This window comes from Chiloscyllium plagiosum, chromosome 31, assembly GCF_004010195.1.
Source record: "Chiloscyllium plagiosum isolate BGI_BamShark_2017 chromosome 31, ASM401019v2, whole genome shotgun sequence".
In the NCBI taxonomy this organism is placed as follows: Eukaryota; Metazoa; Chordata; class Chondrichthyes; order Orectolobiformes; family Hemiscylliidae; genus Chiloscyllium; species Chiloscyllium plagiosum.
The window spans coordinates 24,457,528-24,473,792 of NC_057740.1; the positions used below are offsets into that span (position 1 = coordinate 24,457,528).

At 40.2% G+C, this 16,265-nt stretch overlaps 1 protein-coding gene across 2 annotated transcripts in view; it reads right to left on the minus strand.

Annotated features, from left to right (window-relative positions):
• Positions 1-7,444: 7,444 nt before the first annotated feature.
• Positions 7,445-16,265, minus strand: part of gipc3 (GIPC PDZ domain containing family, member 3) — an 86,171-nt gene continuing 77,350 nt past the window's right edge. Inside the window, exon 6 of one of the 2 annotated variants that reach the window (XM_043720735.1) lies at positions 7,445-8,467. In XM_043720735.1, the coding sequence (XP_043576670.1) occupies positions 8,316-8,467 (152 nt within the window). In that variant the 3' untranslated portion in view covers positions 7,445-8,315. The remainder of the gene's footprint in view (positions 8,468-16,265) is intronic. The other variant, XM_043720736.1, reaches the window with a different exon arrangement.

The following is a 16,265-nucleotide window of genomic DNA, read 5'->3' on the forward strand; positions in this document are numbered from 1 at the left end:
AAGCAATAAGGGGGAGAAGACATAGAATGGGAGTATGCTAGCTAGTAATATAAACGAAAAATTGCAAGATCTTTATTAGATGTCTAAAAGCTGAGGTGGAAAGAGTGAATATTAGAAAATGAGGCAGGAGAAGTAGTAATGAGGAACAAAGAAACGGAGGAACTAAATGGGTACTTTGCATCAGTTTTCATAGTGGAAGACACCAGCAGCATATCAGAACTTCAAGAGAGTCGGGGCCAATGGTAAGTGTAGTTGCCATCACAAAGGAGAAGATGCTGGGGAAGCTGAAAGGTTTGAAGGTGGATAAATCACACTGACCAAATGGACTGCACCTCAAGTTTCTAAAGGAGATTAGATTAGATTACTTACAGTGTGGAAACAGGCCCTTCGGCCCAACAAGTCCACACCGCCCCGCCGATGCGCAACCCACCCATACCCCTACATTTACACCCTACCTAACACTACCGGCAATTTAGCATGGCCAATTCACCTGACCTGCACATCTTTGGACTGTGGGAGGAAACCGGAGCACCCGGAGGAAACCCACGCAGACACGGGGGGAACGTGCAAACTCCACACAGTCAGTCGCCTGAGGCGGGAATTGAACCCAGGTCTCTGGCGCTGTGAGGCAGCAGTGCTAACCACTGTGCCACCGTGCCGCCCACTAGGAGATAGCTGAAGAGGTTGGAGAGGCATTTGTGGTGATCTTTTAGGAATTACTGGAGTCAGGGAGAATCCTAGAAGACTGGAAATGTAACACCTCTGTTATTGAAGGGAGGGAGGTAGAAAACAAAAACCTATCGGCTGGTTAGCCTGACCTCAGACATTGATAAGATTTTGGAATCCACTATTGAGGATGAGATTGCAGAATTTTTGGAAATGCATGGTAAAAAAAGGGCTGAGTCAACATAACTTTGTCAAGGTGAGGTCATGCCTGAAAAATCTGTTAGAATTGTTTGAGGAGGTAACAACGAAGTTAGACTAAGAGAACCACTGGACATGATCTATTTAGATTTCCAGAAGACCTTTGACAAGGTGTCCCACAGGAGTCTGTTAAATACGATAAGAGCCCACACTGTTAGCGGCAAGGTACTGGCATGGATAGATGATTGGTTGAAGGCAAAGAATGGGGATGAAGGGGTCTTTTTCAGGACGGCAGCTGGTGACTAGTGGAGTTTCACATGGATGTGTGATAGGATCATGACTGTGCACATTATACATTCATGATCTGGACAAAACAACTGAGGGCATTGTTGCTATGTTTGCAGATGACACAAAGAGGGACAGCTAGTGTGGAGGAAGTGGGGAAGCTGCAGATAGAACTAAACAGGCTAGGAGAGTGGACAAAGAAGTGGCAGGTGGAATACAATGTAGGCAAGTGCAAGACACTTAGGTAGGAAGAATATAGGCATATTCTATTAAATGGGGAAAAGCTTCAGAAATCTGAAGCACAAAGGGACTTGGAAATCCCAGTTCAGAATTCTCTTAAGGTTAACATGCAGGTTCAGTTGACAGTTAGGAAGACAAATATAATGTTAGCATTCATTTCAAGAGGGCCAGAACACATGAGCAGAGATGTATTTCTAAAGCTGGATACGGCTCTGATCAGAATGCTTCTGTAATATTTTGAGCAGTTTTGGGCCTTGTATCAAAGGGAGGATGTACTGCCATTAGAGAGGGTCCAAAGAATTTAGAAGAATGATCCTGGATGAAGGGCTTGTCATACAAGGAGCAGTTGATGATACTATGTTTATACTCGACGGAGCTGAGAAGGATGAGGGGGGTCTGATTGAAATGTATAGAATACTGAGAGGAGAAAATGAGGTCTGCAGATGCTGGAGATCAGATGCTGCCTGACTTGCTGTGCTTTTCCAGCACCACACTCTTGATACTGATCCTTGGACACTGCCTGGCCTACTGTGCTTTTCCAGCACCACTCAGAATACTGAGTGGCCTAGATAGTGTGAACATGGTGATGATGTTTTCACTAGTAGGAGAGAGGCGCAGCCTCAGAGAGAAGGGACAAACTTTTAGAACTGAGACAACGAGGGATTTCTTCCACCATTGGGTGATTAATCTGTAGAACTCATTGCCACAGAGGACTGTGGAGGTCAAGATATTGAGTATATTTAAGACAGTGATAGGTTCTTGTTTAGTAAAGGGGATCAAGGGTTACACAGGGAAGGCAGGAGAATGGGGTTGAGCAACATATCAGCCATGATCAAATGGAGGAGCAGATTCGATGAGTTGAATGGCCTAATTCTGCTTCAAGGTTTTATGTTCTCAGAATTGGAATGTGAGAGAAGGAGTTCCCCTTCATCTCTGTCTTAAACTGATGTCCCTTTAGTTTCCTTCTGGCCCTAGTCTCTCCTGTGAGAGGAAACATCTTGTATCTGAGGAAAGGTGTATTGCCATTGGAGAGGGTCGAAAGACATTTAGAAGAATGATCCTGGGATGAACGGCTTGTCATACAATGAGCAGTTGATGAATCTGTGTTTACCTTCTTAGCACTTACCTTGACAAGGCTCCTCAAGAATCCAATATGTTTCAATGAGATCACTTCCCAGTCTTCCAATCTCTCATGAGTAAAGTCTCAACCTCTTTTGTCTTCGCTCATCAGAGAACAACCTGCCTGGAAGGCTTTGAGAACTTAATAGCAAAACTTCAACATGACATTAGCATAGTGATTGTAGCAATGTCAGCCAGATGGATATCATGCAATATGGTTTCCCTGATTAGACCAGATTAACAGCCACAATCAAGGAATTCATATTCGATGAGGTCTGGCTGGCTGATCTCATTCCAATCACTACAATCAGAAATCTGAATTTTGACCATGCTCCCAATTAAGCTCCCAATTGGCCATCCTCCCTATTAGTCTTTCTACCCACTCCAGCCAGGCCCAGAAGATTCACCCACAATGGCTGACAAAAAGAGAATATAGCTTTGATTGATGTAAAGTCTGTCCAGAAATCTTCTACCGGCATGCATAGATAGTGGGTTATAAAGTAAGGGTAGACATTATTAGAGACAAAAATATTGAGAGGTGCAGAGCAAGGTAAGAATAGTTCATACTTGCTTTGTATCAGTATTTACCATGCAAGATGCTGATGAAACATTTGAGGAGGTGGAGATGGTAGAAGCAATGAATGTGGTGAGTATTGAGAAGACAGATATACAGAAAGGCAGTCTGAGCTTAGACAGGATAGTCGCCTGGTCTGTAAATTGTTAAAAGAAGTGGGCCTGGAGATTACAGGAAAGCTTGCCATAATCTTCCAATTTTCCCTTAGATACAGGAGAGATGGCAGAGGATCGGAGAGAGTCAAATGAAAAGGGTAAAAACATTGCATGCATTTCTGGTATCTTTCTTTTCTGCACCTTCTCTTGTGACTCTACACCCATTTTATAATATAGTGACCAGAATTACACAACATACTGTGTAGTCTAACCAAGATTCAATATAAGTTTAACAAAACATCCAATCTTTAAATGCTATCCCTCAGGAAATGAAGTATTTCCTTGGTTCGTCTTTTGTATAGTCCTGCTAATCATTGGTTGCTTCTTCAAAGTGATGCTATCACAAGAAGTAAAATGCCTGGCACTTTTGAGCACATTCTCATCTCACTTTGTTAAGTCTGGGTACAATGGCAGAAAGAGATAATTATTAGGTTCTTGTCTGAATTAATACAAATCAGAGTAGCAGACGTAAGTTACTGTTGCTAATGGTTTCAGTTACACATGGGTCTGGGTTTGATTATCTTTATGGCTCCTCTTTAAACCTTTCATAATGCATCATCTTTGGCAGATTTCCATGAAAACTGAATGCCTGTTTCAAACCACCTCTGGGATTTTTTTTTAAAAGGCAATTCAATTAACTCTTAAAACTTCTGCTGACAATTAAGCTTATGTTATATTATCAATAATACAAAATCTAGCATAAGACATTAGTTAGATAATATACAGGCATTGATTTGCTTTAGTGATCCATGACTGCAGAATAATCAGTAATTTAGCTGCACATACGTGTGCCTCTAGGTATAGTGCTTACAACTAAAGGGTTAAGGTGACAAATTATTTTTTCCTGATGGATTCTTCATTACTTTTTCCACAAATTGGAATTCACTGTTCATTTTAAAATGTTGAAAAAAGAACCCAAGCTATGTAAATCTCATCCAAAGTTGCAATTCTAAAATCACATCCTTTTTTGTTCTGACAATTTGGAGACCGTCATGTTTTTTGAAGCTGACAACCTTATCTGTGATGCCGGAAATTAAAATAATATTTTGCTTGAAAATATTCACAAACACAATTTAAACGTTTAAATCTAAACTGAAAAGTTTGTTTGGAAGAAAAACACCACAAAAACAAAGCTGAATATGAATATAATATGGTGGTCAACATCAGCTCCATGCAAAAGCTCTATATTTCCTCTGGTTCCTTTTATAGAGTTGTAGAGTCATAGAGTTATGGAGTGTCAGTTCAAAAAGACAGCTCAGCACCTCCTTCTCATGTGCAATTAAGAATAGGCAACAAATGCTGACCTTGCCAACAACACTCACATAATGTTAGAGAGTTGTATAGCATGGAAACAGACCTTCAGTCCAACATAACTTTGCCGACTAGATATCCTAAATTAATCTAGTCCCATTTTCCAGCATTTGGCCCAAATCCCTTGAAACCCTTCCTATTCATGTACCCATCCAGATGCCTTTTAAATGTTCTAATGCTACCCGCCCCTGGCAGCTCATTCCATGCACACACCACCCTCTGCATGAAAAAGTTGCCCCTCAAGTCCCTTTTAAATCTTTCCCCTCTCTCCTTAAAGTTTTGCCTCCTAGTTTTAGACTGCCAAGCCTGGAGAGAAGACCTTGGCTATTCATCCTATCCAAGTCTCTCATAATTTTCTTATCTTTCTTCTTCAAGACATATTTTGGAGTGCAACTTCAAGAGGCTCGCCGTCATTCATGTAAGAGGAACTGCAGTGAATGCGAGCAAACTAATTGTCCATGGGCAGTGGAGGAGAGCCCTCATCCAATGTTCATTCACTTCCTGTGATCAGAAGGGGAAGTCCTTGGCTGATGCTCTCCTCTGGAATGCTTCCTCACTGTTAACAGCACAGTCCCCAAGCCCATCCTGGGACATTCCCGTTCTGTGTCAACAAACATAAACTAAGGTTTTGATAGACAGAGTAAGGAGAAACTGTTTCCATCTGAATGAGAGTTGGTAACCACAGGACACAGGTTTAAAGACAATTAGCAAAACAACCGTGGGCGGTACGGTGGCACAGTGGTTAGCACTACTGCCTCACAGCGCCAGAGACCTGGGTTCAACTCCCGTCTCAGGCAACTCTCTGTGTGGAGTTTGCACATTCTCCCCGTGGCTGCGTAGGTTTTCTCCGGGTGCTCCGGTTTCCTCCCACAATCCAAAAATGTGCAGGTCAGGTGAATTGGCCATGCTAAATTGCCCGTAGTGTTAGGTGAAGGGGTAAACGTAGGAGTATGGATCTGGGTGGTATATACTTTGGCGGGTCGGTGTGGACTTGTTGGGCCGAAGGGCCTGTTTCTACACTGTAAGTAATCTAATCTAATCTAAAAACCAGAGCTGTTAAGAGAAGAAAAAGAATGTATTGCCTGAGAGAATGGCACTAACTAATTCAAGCATAGCATTGAAAAGGGAATTAGAAACCTTTGAATAGAAACATTTACAGGACAATGGGAAAGAGCAGGAGATTGGACCTAATTGAAATGTTACTTCAGGGAACCAGCGCAGACATGATGTGTTCTTAAGTGCTGTATCACTGCTCCTGTGCTAGTTACTGGGCTATCTTTGTTCTTTGATATGTTTCCAAGTCAATATGGTGAGTGGCTTGAATATGAATTTTCAGGTGATGGAATTCCCATGTACCTGCTGTCCTTGACCTTCAAGATGGAAGTGGTGGTGTGTTTGGAAGGTACTGTCTAAAGATCTTTGGCAAATTTCTGCAGTGCATCTTGTAGATAATATACACTGCCACTACGGAGTATCAATGGTGGAGTGAATGGATATTTGTGGTACCAATTGAGTGGACTGCTTTGTCCTAGATGGTGTCAAGTCTCTTGAGTGTCAGTGGAACTGCACTCATCCAAGCAAGTGGGCAGTTTTTCTTCACTTGTGCCTTGTAGATATTGGGCAAGTTTTTTTGGGAAGTCAGCAAGTGAGTTACTTGGAGAAGTATTCCTAGTCTTTGACCTGTTCTTGTAGCCATTATGGTAAGTCTAGTTCAGTTCCTGGTCAATGGTAACCCCCAGGATGTTGATAGTGGGCGATTCAGTGATGTCAACATCATTGAATGTCAAGGGGAGTTGGTTAGATTGTCTCTTATTGGAGATGGTCATTGCTTGGCATTTGTGTGGGATGAATGTTAGTTTCCACTTGTCAATCCAAGCCTGGATATTGTCCGGATCTTGTTGCAATTGGACATGGACTGCTTCAGTATCTGGGGAGTCGTGAAAGTGCTGAACATTGCGCAATCATCAGCGAACATCTCCACTTCTGACCTTATGATTGAGGGAAGATCATTAGTAAAGTAGCTGAAGATGGTTGGACCTAGGACACTACCCTGAGGAATTCCTGTGGAGATATCCTGGAACTGAGACAATTCATCTCCAACAACTACAACCATCTTCCTATGTGCCAGCTAAGACTCTAACCAGCAGAGAGTTTTTCTCCTGATTCCCTTTGACTCCAGTTTTTTTTTAGGACTCCTTCATACCATGCTCAGTCAAACATAGCTGTCACTCTCACCTCACCTTTGAAATTCAGCTCTTTTATCTATGTTTGAACCAAGGCTGTAATAGTTAATGATGTCAGGAACTGAATGGCCCTGGCAGAACCAAAACTAGGCAAAAGTGAGCTTAGTATTGCTGAGCAGGTGCTGCTTTTGCACTGACGATGATACTTTCCATCATTATACAGTAGACTCACGGGATTGGATTTGTCCTGCATTTTGTGTGCAGGACATACCTGGACAAATTTTGACATTATCAAGTAGATGCCAGTGTTGTTGTTTTACTGGAACAACTGGACTAGGAGTGTGGCAATATCTGGAGCACAAAGTCTTCAATACAATTGCCAAAGTGTTGTTAAGGCTAATTGCTTTTGCATTACAGCGCCTCGAACAATCTCTAGCTATCACACAGAGTGACTTGAATTGACTGAAGACTGGTATCTGTAATGCTGAAAACCTTTGGAGGAGGTACCATAAGTTAATAGATGATGCCTTGGCTATTAGCATCAAAACTAGTCATACCAACATTGATACTAGGCACAGCCTATCAATGCAAACTTTTTTGGACAATTACATTGTTTCATTAGCTTTTGTTAACAACTTAGGAAGTTTTTATTCAAATTGACTGCTCAATTTTTGAAGAACAGTATCAAGAATACTGTCCTTTCACTAAAGCATAGTAATCAGGAGTCTGAGAGTGATAAATGGTTAACTCTAGCTAATCTTTGCCAATAAGATTTCAGTGGGTTCACTATTGACTGCAAAAGGACAGAATTCTTGTGGAGTCTTTCATGTCAGTAACATGGTATCACCATGTTAAATGAAATTAGTCTATAACTTTTAGCAACTTCCTATTCTACACAAACATAATAAATGATGCCATTTTTACATCAGCCTGAGTTTTGAAATCTAAAGGGTATAAAATATTTCCATATTATGCAGAAACTGATATTGTGTCCTAGAAAATGATATTAAAGAAAGATTCAATATGGTTGAACTTCATGTTGGGCATTATGCAGTTATTGCATCAGTTGGCAGTCATATACCCTCTCCAATATTCAAATCCATTGACTTTAACAAACTGAATGTGAGGTAGAGCTCATGCGATACTGTCCATATTTATGCTCCATCTAAGAAATATTTCTCAATCAATGAATTAACTGAAAAGTACTGTTCTGACTTGTGTCCATTTAATCATTACATTTATTGAATAATAATGACTTAAAGTTGACTGGAGCATCCCAACATTTCATTTTGTTAGTTCTGAAACTGGTTTCTAATAAATCTCACTACATTCCAAAATCATATGGTGTCTTGTTTTTTAATCTTACTTATCAAATATTTATTGTTACTCAATCTTTTCTTAATGTATATTAGCGTCTTACTAACAACACACTTACTTTCAATTATGTAAATATAGTATTAATGGTGTAGATATTCACTTGTATTAAGGTAGTTTTATTAAACTCACTTCTGAAAAATAATGAGAAGTCAAAATTTTAAACTATAGCACAGCTGGATGTATTTCACACATAAAGAAGTAATTATGCTATATTCGGCCATTCTTGGCATCTCCAATTGCTCCCCACACATCAAAAACAAATTCATCTGGAAACGCAAAATCACCAAGGATTGAGTCCAGTGCTTCTGCAAACTCATCTGGATTCTTCTTGTCTTTTCCAGTTTCCACCATTGTTGCAGCTGAATAGAGAAAGAATGAAAATAAGGAGTAACTTGCTGCATAATGCAGACGCAAAAGGATACTTTTTACATTTTACATTTTCTCATACACTTGGAACATATACAGTAAAACTAAAGAGCCGTCTGATGGGTCAAAATTAAACTGATGTAATTTCTATTTTGATTATATAGAAATGACAACGCTGCAAGATATAAAATTGCTTAGCAACCATTAGAATTTTAAAAGCACAGTTATGATTTTATCATAAAAACCAAAAGAACTACGGATGCAGAAACAAAAGCAGAAATTGCTGAAAAAGCTCAGCAGGTTTCACTGCATTTGTGGAGAGAAATCAGAGTTAACATTTCAGGTCCAATGACCCTTCCTCAGAACATATGATTTTATCATATCTTTGGAGATGGTTAGCCTAATGGGCCTCATATTCAGATTACAGTAACTACTCCCCAAACCCTGCTGCGCCCCCACTCCCCACTCTTTTCCAACCTATTGATACAACACCACTATGGTTCTTACAATCTGGTTCCTCTTTCAATCCTTGGAGTCTCTTTTGCCCACCCTATCAAAAAAAGTCCTGTCTGTGCCCAGTACAGAATCACAACATATTGTTCAGTGGGACTCGGGGTCACTGAGCTCTGTGGCAGGACCTTCCCCCCAGAGGGCCCATCTCCAGCCAACTAATATCCCACAGTTTATTAAACAACAGCAGAGCAACTATCAGGTGAAAGAAGGAATATGTTCCCCACCTCAATGAATGGTGCAATAGCCCACCATCCCAAAAAATTCTGCTCACGCAAATTGTCACAGTCAAGACTCTGTGGAACTGAATAATGTGAGATTCAAGATTTTCTAATTTTATCCTATCGATTTTTTTAAGTGACATGATGTGGTGGCAGAAATTGATAATCTAATGCCATCACTTTATGATACTTAAATTAGGTATCATAATGTAAGGTTGAGATGGGGTCACATAGCATTGAAGAATCTATATCACCTGATATCTATATATGTACACTACAATCACAGACTCAGACTATGCATTTCAGATGTGCTGTAGCACACTCCGCTTAGCATGTCATGCTGCAAGAGGACAGAGCTTAGTAAGATGGACAATGAAGTTTATATAATTAGGTCGCATGCCATGATAAGTGATGACTTCAAGAGATGTCCCTTAGGGTATATTGCACATCTGTGCAAGACATAACTTAACATAAATAGCAAGTTAAAAGAATGATGAACTCTTATATTACTGAGAAATAAGCAACATTAATGAACATTGAACATGATGGTACAGTGGTACAGTGGTACAGTGACTCAGTAGTTAGCACTGCAGCCTCACAGCGCCAGGAATCCAGGTTCGGTTCCACCCTCCGGTAACTGTCTGTGTGCAGCTTGCACCTTCGCCCTGTGTCTGTGTGGGTTTCCTCCCACAGTCTGAACACGTGCAGGTTAGGGTGCATTGCCACTGGGAAATGCAGGGTTATGGGGTAGGTAGGGGGTGGGTTTGGTTAGGATGCTCTTGATGCACATTGGCGCATTTGTGGGCGGCACGGTGGCACAGTGGTTAGCACTGCTGCCTCACAGCACCAGAGACCCGGGTTCAATACCCGCCTCAGGCAGCTGACTGTGTGGAGTTTGCACGTTCTCCCCGTGTCTGCGTGGGTTTCCTCCGGGTGCTCCGGTTTCCTCCCACAGTCCAAAGATGTGCAGGTCAGGTGAATTGGCCATACTAAATTGCCTGTAGTGTTCGGTAAGGGGTAAATGTAAATGTAGGGGTAGGGGTATGGGTGGGTTGCGCTTCGGCGGGGCGGTGTGGACTTGTTGGGCCGAAGGGCCTGTTTCCACATTGTAAGTAATCTAATCTAATCTAATCTAATGATTGTCACCCAGAAAGGCTTGGTTAGTTGCTAATCAGTTGCTGCCAGTTGTGACTCGTGAGAAGCACTCTGAGTCAGAGCTTGATCTTGAGTCTCATTCATAAAGTCTAAAGACAGGTTCCAGGCTGAACAAATTATTACATTTATCTCAAATCCATTCCTTCAAATAAACATTGATGAGGTGGCCACCAACTTCCATCAGATGTTTGATTTACAAAGCAGTGCAAAGTGATATTGAGCTGAAAGTCAGATCAAGCAGAGCGATTTTAGGGGACAGGTAAACTGGGAAAAATACCTGCCTCGACCATCCTATGCTTGTAAAATGAAATCTTACATTACATCCATAAGACTCTGTGAAACAATATTCTCTCAAATGATGATAATCAAGTTTAAGTTTCGCGCCCACCTCACAGACACCCAATTGATAGACTGTATACAACTAACAGGCTCAAACTACAACCCAGATTTCAAGGAACTGGCTAATAATGTGCAATCATGAAAATGAGTACAGGACAAATTGAATTATTATGTACACATAGTTTTAGATTTATATAGCACCTATATATTTTCTTGGAGTAGATCTAAGTTGCACTTAAATTGAAAAAGTAACCTTGGGCTGAAAAAGATTGGAGACCACTTACAATACAAAGCTTTCTTATTTCTTTAATGTTTTTCTGCCAGTTGTCCACTTAATATAAAATCCAATCATAGCAGAGTATGGTGTATTTTTGATTTCAATACAACTCTTTACCTTTCCCTGTCTGAGCCATGTCATTTAATGATTTAGAGTCATTAAGTTTTTTTATACAGTGTGACTCAGAGTGGTGTCTGAGACTTGGGGACTTATGGACTAAGAAAATTGCTACCAGCTGACAATGCAGCAAAAAATGAATCAGAGTCAGAACACTATTTCACTGTCAGAGAAACAAATAAATAGATCACAAATATATCATAATGATCAGCATATCACTGCCAGGGAATCGTTCACACTGATTCCACTATACAATCGAGGAACTATTTATAGACCACCTTAAATATAGAAATCTTTAGTACGAGGTCACCACAGAAATATGATTATTGGCAAACCAGCATAAAAGGACAGCGTGTAGATAAATATTGTTTAGCTCCTATATTTTTTAAATCATTCTTGTTCAGTTGTAAGACCCATGTCATCCAAAGTTACTCTGCCTATTGGTTATGAATGCTCACTTAACCAGATTTAGGGAGATAACCTTTGGTATGCAGTGTTCAGACTGGATATAAATAGTAAAAATGTCTTGAATGCAAGCTTCCCAGAACAATGCAAAAAAGAGAAATGAATTTGAATGAAAATTGCACTATGGTTCAAATTATTCTATCAAATTTCTCTCAGTTGATCCTTGTTTGTGGTTAACTATGATTCAAACCACATTCACCACTCATTTTTCTTTAAGAATACAGGGGAACAGTGTGATTTCTGACCATCTTTGTGGATACCTGCATTTGCTACATGTATCAGTCATCCTCCAAATTATTTCTCAGTTACCATAGAAATAAAAGAATTAAAAGTGGCTAGCTAACAGTTCATTCCCATGTTAAATGTTTCTACTACTTTCAGGAACTAATGGAATTCAGAGATTTATGATTCCTAATATGGTAAAGTGTGGACAGCTGTTGGCAGGACATTATCAGCTGTGGGAAAACTGTCTGAGTTTTTCTCTGTACGTCAGCCAGCAATGAACAAGACAGAATATGTCACTATGGACCCTTGGGCTTTATGTAATTTATTATTGTAATAACATAGAATCATAGAATGAAACAACACAGAAGGAAGCTAATCAGCCCATTACACCCATGTTGGCTCTTTGATTGATACAACCAATTTCTGTCATTTGTTGTCCTGTTATCTTTATGATATTTGCAATTTATTTATTTAGAGTATTGTGTGCAATTCTGGGCCCCATAATTCAGGAAGGATGTACTGGCCCCGGAGTGGCTCCAGAGCAGGTTCATGAGAATAATCCCAGGAATGAAAGGCTTAACATATGAGGAAGTTTTGAATTCTCTAGGTCTATGTTCGATAGAGTTTAGACGGATGAGGGGGGGACCTAATTGAAACATACACAATACTGAACAGCCTGGACAGTGTGGATGTTGGGAAGATGTTTCCATTGGCAGGAGAGACTAGGACCCAATGGCACAGCGTTAGAGTAAAGGAAAGGCCATTTAGAATGGAGATATGGAGACATTTTGTCAGCCAGAGTGGTGAATTTATGGAATACATTGTCACACAAGGCTGTGAAGGCCAGGTCATTGAGTATACTTAAGATAGGTTCTTGATTATCAAGGAGATCAAGGGTTATGGGGCGAAAGCAGGAGAATGGGGTAGAGAAACCTATCAGCCATGACTGAATGGTCGAGAAGACTTAATGGGCCGAATGGCCTAATTCCTGTTCCTATGTCCTATGGTCTTAAGGTAATTATTTTTTGACTGCTAATAGATCTTCTTCTTCTCCACAATTGGACATGTCACATTGAAATAAAATACAGATTATTGATTTTGCATGTCATCATCCAAGTTCCCACCTAGAACTTCGATGGACTGAAATGGATGTTAAGGAGACCAAAACGTAGATTAAAAAATCGACCACTCAGGCTGGTCGAGTTTCTAGAAATCAATGTGGTTTAGGAAAGAGACAGTCTAAACTGAAATTAATCTGAAATTGACTTCTGAAGAATGGGTCACTGGACCCGAAACGTTGACTCTGATTTCTTTCTACAGATGCTTCCAGGCCTGCCGAGATTTTCTATCACTTTCTGCTTTTGTTTCTGAAATTAATCTTTTCCATAAGGATAATTAAACCAGCAACAAGCCTTCTGGGAAGGTGTGAAAAATCTTTTTTCTCCTATTTTGACTTAGACTTTTTGAGAATATTCCCATGTAGGAGGTGAAATCGGCTTATAATTAGGAAGTTTTCAGCAGAGAAAGAATACACAAGCAAGCTTAAACTTCAAGAGCTGCTTCTGGCAGAGAGAGATGAGGGGAATGTAGCACCGAACAGAAGCTGAGGACATTCTCTGTCTGCCTCTCAAAATGAAAGAGTGCTCAGAAACAATACAGATTATCTAGATGCTTCTTTCCAGTGAGAACCAGAAGGATAACTGGGATATTCGTGACTACTGATGCTCTAATCTTAAACAGCTATTGGCTCAACTTAAAACCTTACACAAAGACACCTAATGGACTCGTTTTTCTTTCCTTTACCATCCTTTATACTGGACAGTATCCTGTTGAACTAAATGTGTGTGCCTATGCTATGTGAAGTTGGGCCATTGGCAATGTTGGTGGTGATGTATTTATGTGGCCAAACAGAGTTGGGAAAGGCAAGTGTTGATTTTGATGGTGTGTCTGGGAGATGGAACAGCATTAAGAACAGATAGAACTCACAATCTGAATAGGGTTCCTTTGACAAAAGCTTCCCATCTGATATCCAAGTGGGGTGACTACATCTCTTTTCCAGCAAATGGTAAAGTTAAATATTTTTGTACAGGTGCATTGTATCTAAAAGCAGACAGTAGGTGGGCTTTTGCCCGAAACGTCGATTTTGCTGCTCCTTGGATGCTGCCTGAACTGCTGTGCTCTTCCAGCACCACTAATCCAGAAGTAGGTGAGCTGTCAGAGCAGTACCTTTTGGGTTGCTGTGTCACTACACATTCATGTAGGGGTCGCAGGGAATGCTGCTTACAAATTGATTTTTTGGGCCACCTTTACAGCAGTACCTTTCCTTAGAGGCATATATTGGTCATGCATTAAGCTAAGTTCATTCTGAACATCTTCCCACAGAAGTATAGTTTTGACCAGCTAACTGTTTCATTCCATTAAACTGGGCCTTAACAAACACTAGAATCTTAGTAACCACATTGAGTTTCTCTTTTTCAAAGCAAACTGATTCATTGAAACTGATCACATTATGATCATTGCCAGATAAATTTCCATTTTTGTTAGAAACAAATAATGAAGCAGCATTAGTTCTATTTTAAACCTGGTAAAGTCTGTCATATGGTTGGCTCTGGAACTTACTGCTTCAGAAAACTGTTTTGAATATATACAAAGAATTTGCTACCTTTCTGACTCAGGCTAGTTGCTTTTCCCCACTGAAAATTAAAGCCTCCCATTTAAAAAACTTTGCTTGTGCCACAGATTCTCAAACCCTGAATTAATGCATTGGGATATGTGTTACCATTTCACCATCACTGTGGAGCTGCTGCTGCCTGTGGTTACTCCTGCCAGAGGATCTATTGATATGGTACAAAACATTCATCTGTCTTGTGACATCCTCATCCATTACTGCAGCTCATTTGCAATGCTCTGCGACATCCATCATCCAACTTCTACTATTTTGACCCGTCATTCTGCTCTCTCCAATTTGTCCTCTAGAAGAGACCTTTGTAGTTTTTCAGCTCTGATCAAATGGTCAAAATATTGACTTTCTTTTATAGTTTTTTACTTATTGAGTTCCTACTGCTCTTGCAATTTCAAGTATCTCTTCATTTTTCATTAGGTCTACCCTTTATGTAATATTTAGTATACCTCTAGCATCCACATTTCAAAGTCCTTTATTTTCTTCCATAGATATTTATTGTCCAAGTGTCTGAGGCAGACAAGAAAGGGGATAGACTGTAGCACCTGAATGAGTTATTTCCTCATTACAAGTTTGAGTTCTCTTGTGTTAACGTATCCATCACCTTCACAAAATTACTTCTGGCTATTTTATCCTCCTTTTAACATCTGCATCACTTTTGCCATCTTCTGTCTCAACTAAGCACACTTTTCTATTTGTTTCAGTTTGATTCCATCCACTTCAATCAACACTTTGGTTTCTTCAATTGTGTTCCTTCCAACTATCATCGTTTTGGCTCAAGTCATGTTCTAAACTGTTCAATTTTATTTGATCTATGATGTTCACATAGGGTCTTTAATGATATTGCAACTAGTCTGTCATTATAATTTTGTCCATGAGGAGAATACATTCTGGCTGGAGGTTGAATTATTGACTTCAGTAGGAACTTAGGCCCATTGACTTAAGAAGATCAATGGTTTTAGCTAACAACAAGCACAAAAATGAAATAGGTGCCCTTTGCTTTCTTTTAAATGCCAATGATGAATGATGGGTGAATAAAATTAAGAGAAGTAAATGCACAGCATTTATGGAGACTCGTGTGGTGCAGTGGTTATGTCCCTACCTGTGAGCCATGAGGGCTGGATTCATGATCCACCTACTCCAGAGATACGTCATAACATCACTGAACAGGTTACTTTGAAAATAGTTAGAATTGCAGACTGACGTGCAATTCTTTCTTTTCAGTTGTCTAACAGAAAATTAATAACTTGCACAACATTTACTAGCCTTCTTGTAGTGCAGTAATATTGTCTGTATCTTGAGGCTAGAAGTTCAGGTTCCACCTGTTCCAGAGGGCTGTCATAACATGTTAGGAGAATCCAAAGGGTTTTTATAAATGTATTACGGACAAAGGGGTAACTAGGGAGAGAATAGGGCCCCTCAAAGATCAGCAAGGCGGCCTTTGTGTGGAGCCACAGAAAATGGGGGAGATACTAAATGAATATTTTGCATCAGTATTCACTGTGGAAAAGGATATGTAAGATATAGACTGTACGGAAATAGATGGTGACATCTTGCAAAATGTCCAGATTACAGAAGAGGAAGTGCTGGATGTCTTGAAACGGTTAAAGGTGGATAAATTCCCAGGACCTGATCAAGTGTACTCGAGAACTCTGTGGGAAGCTAGAGCAGTGATTGCTGGGCCTCTTGCTGAGATATTTGTATCATCGATAGTCACAGGTGAGGTACCGGAAGACTGGAGGTTGGCAAACGTGGTGCCTCTGTTTAAGAAGGGCGGTAAAGACAAGCCAGGGAACTATAGA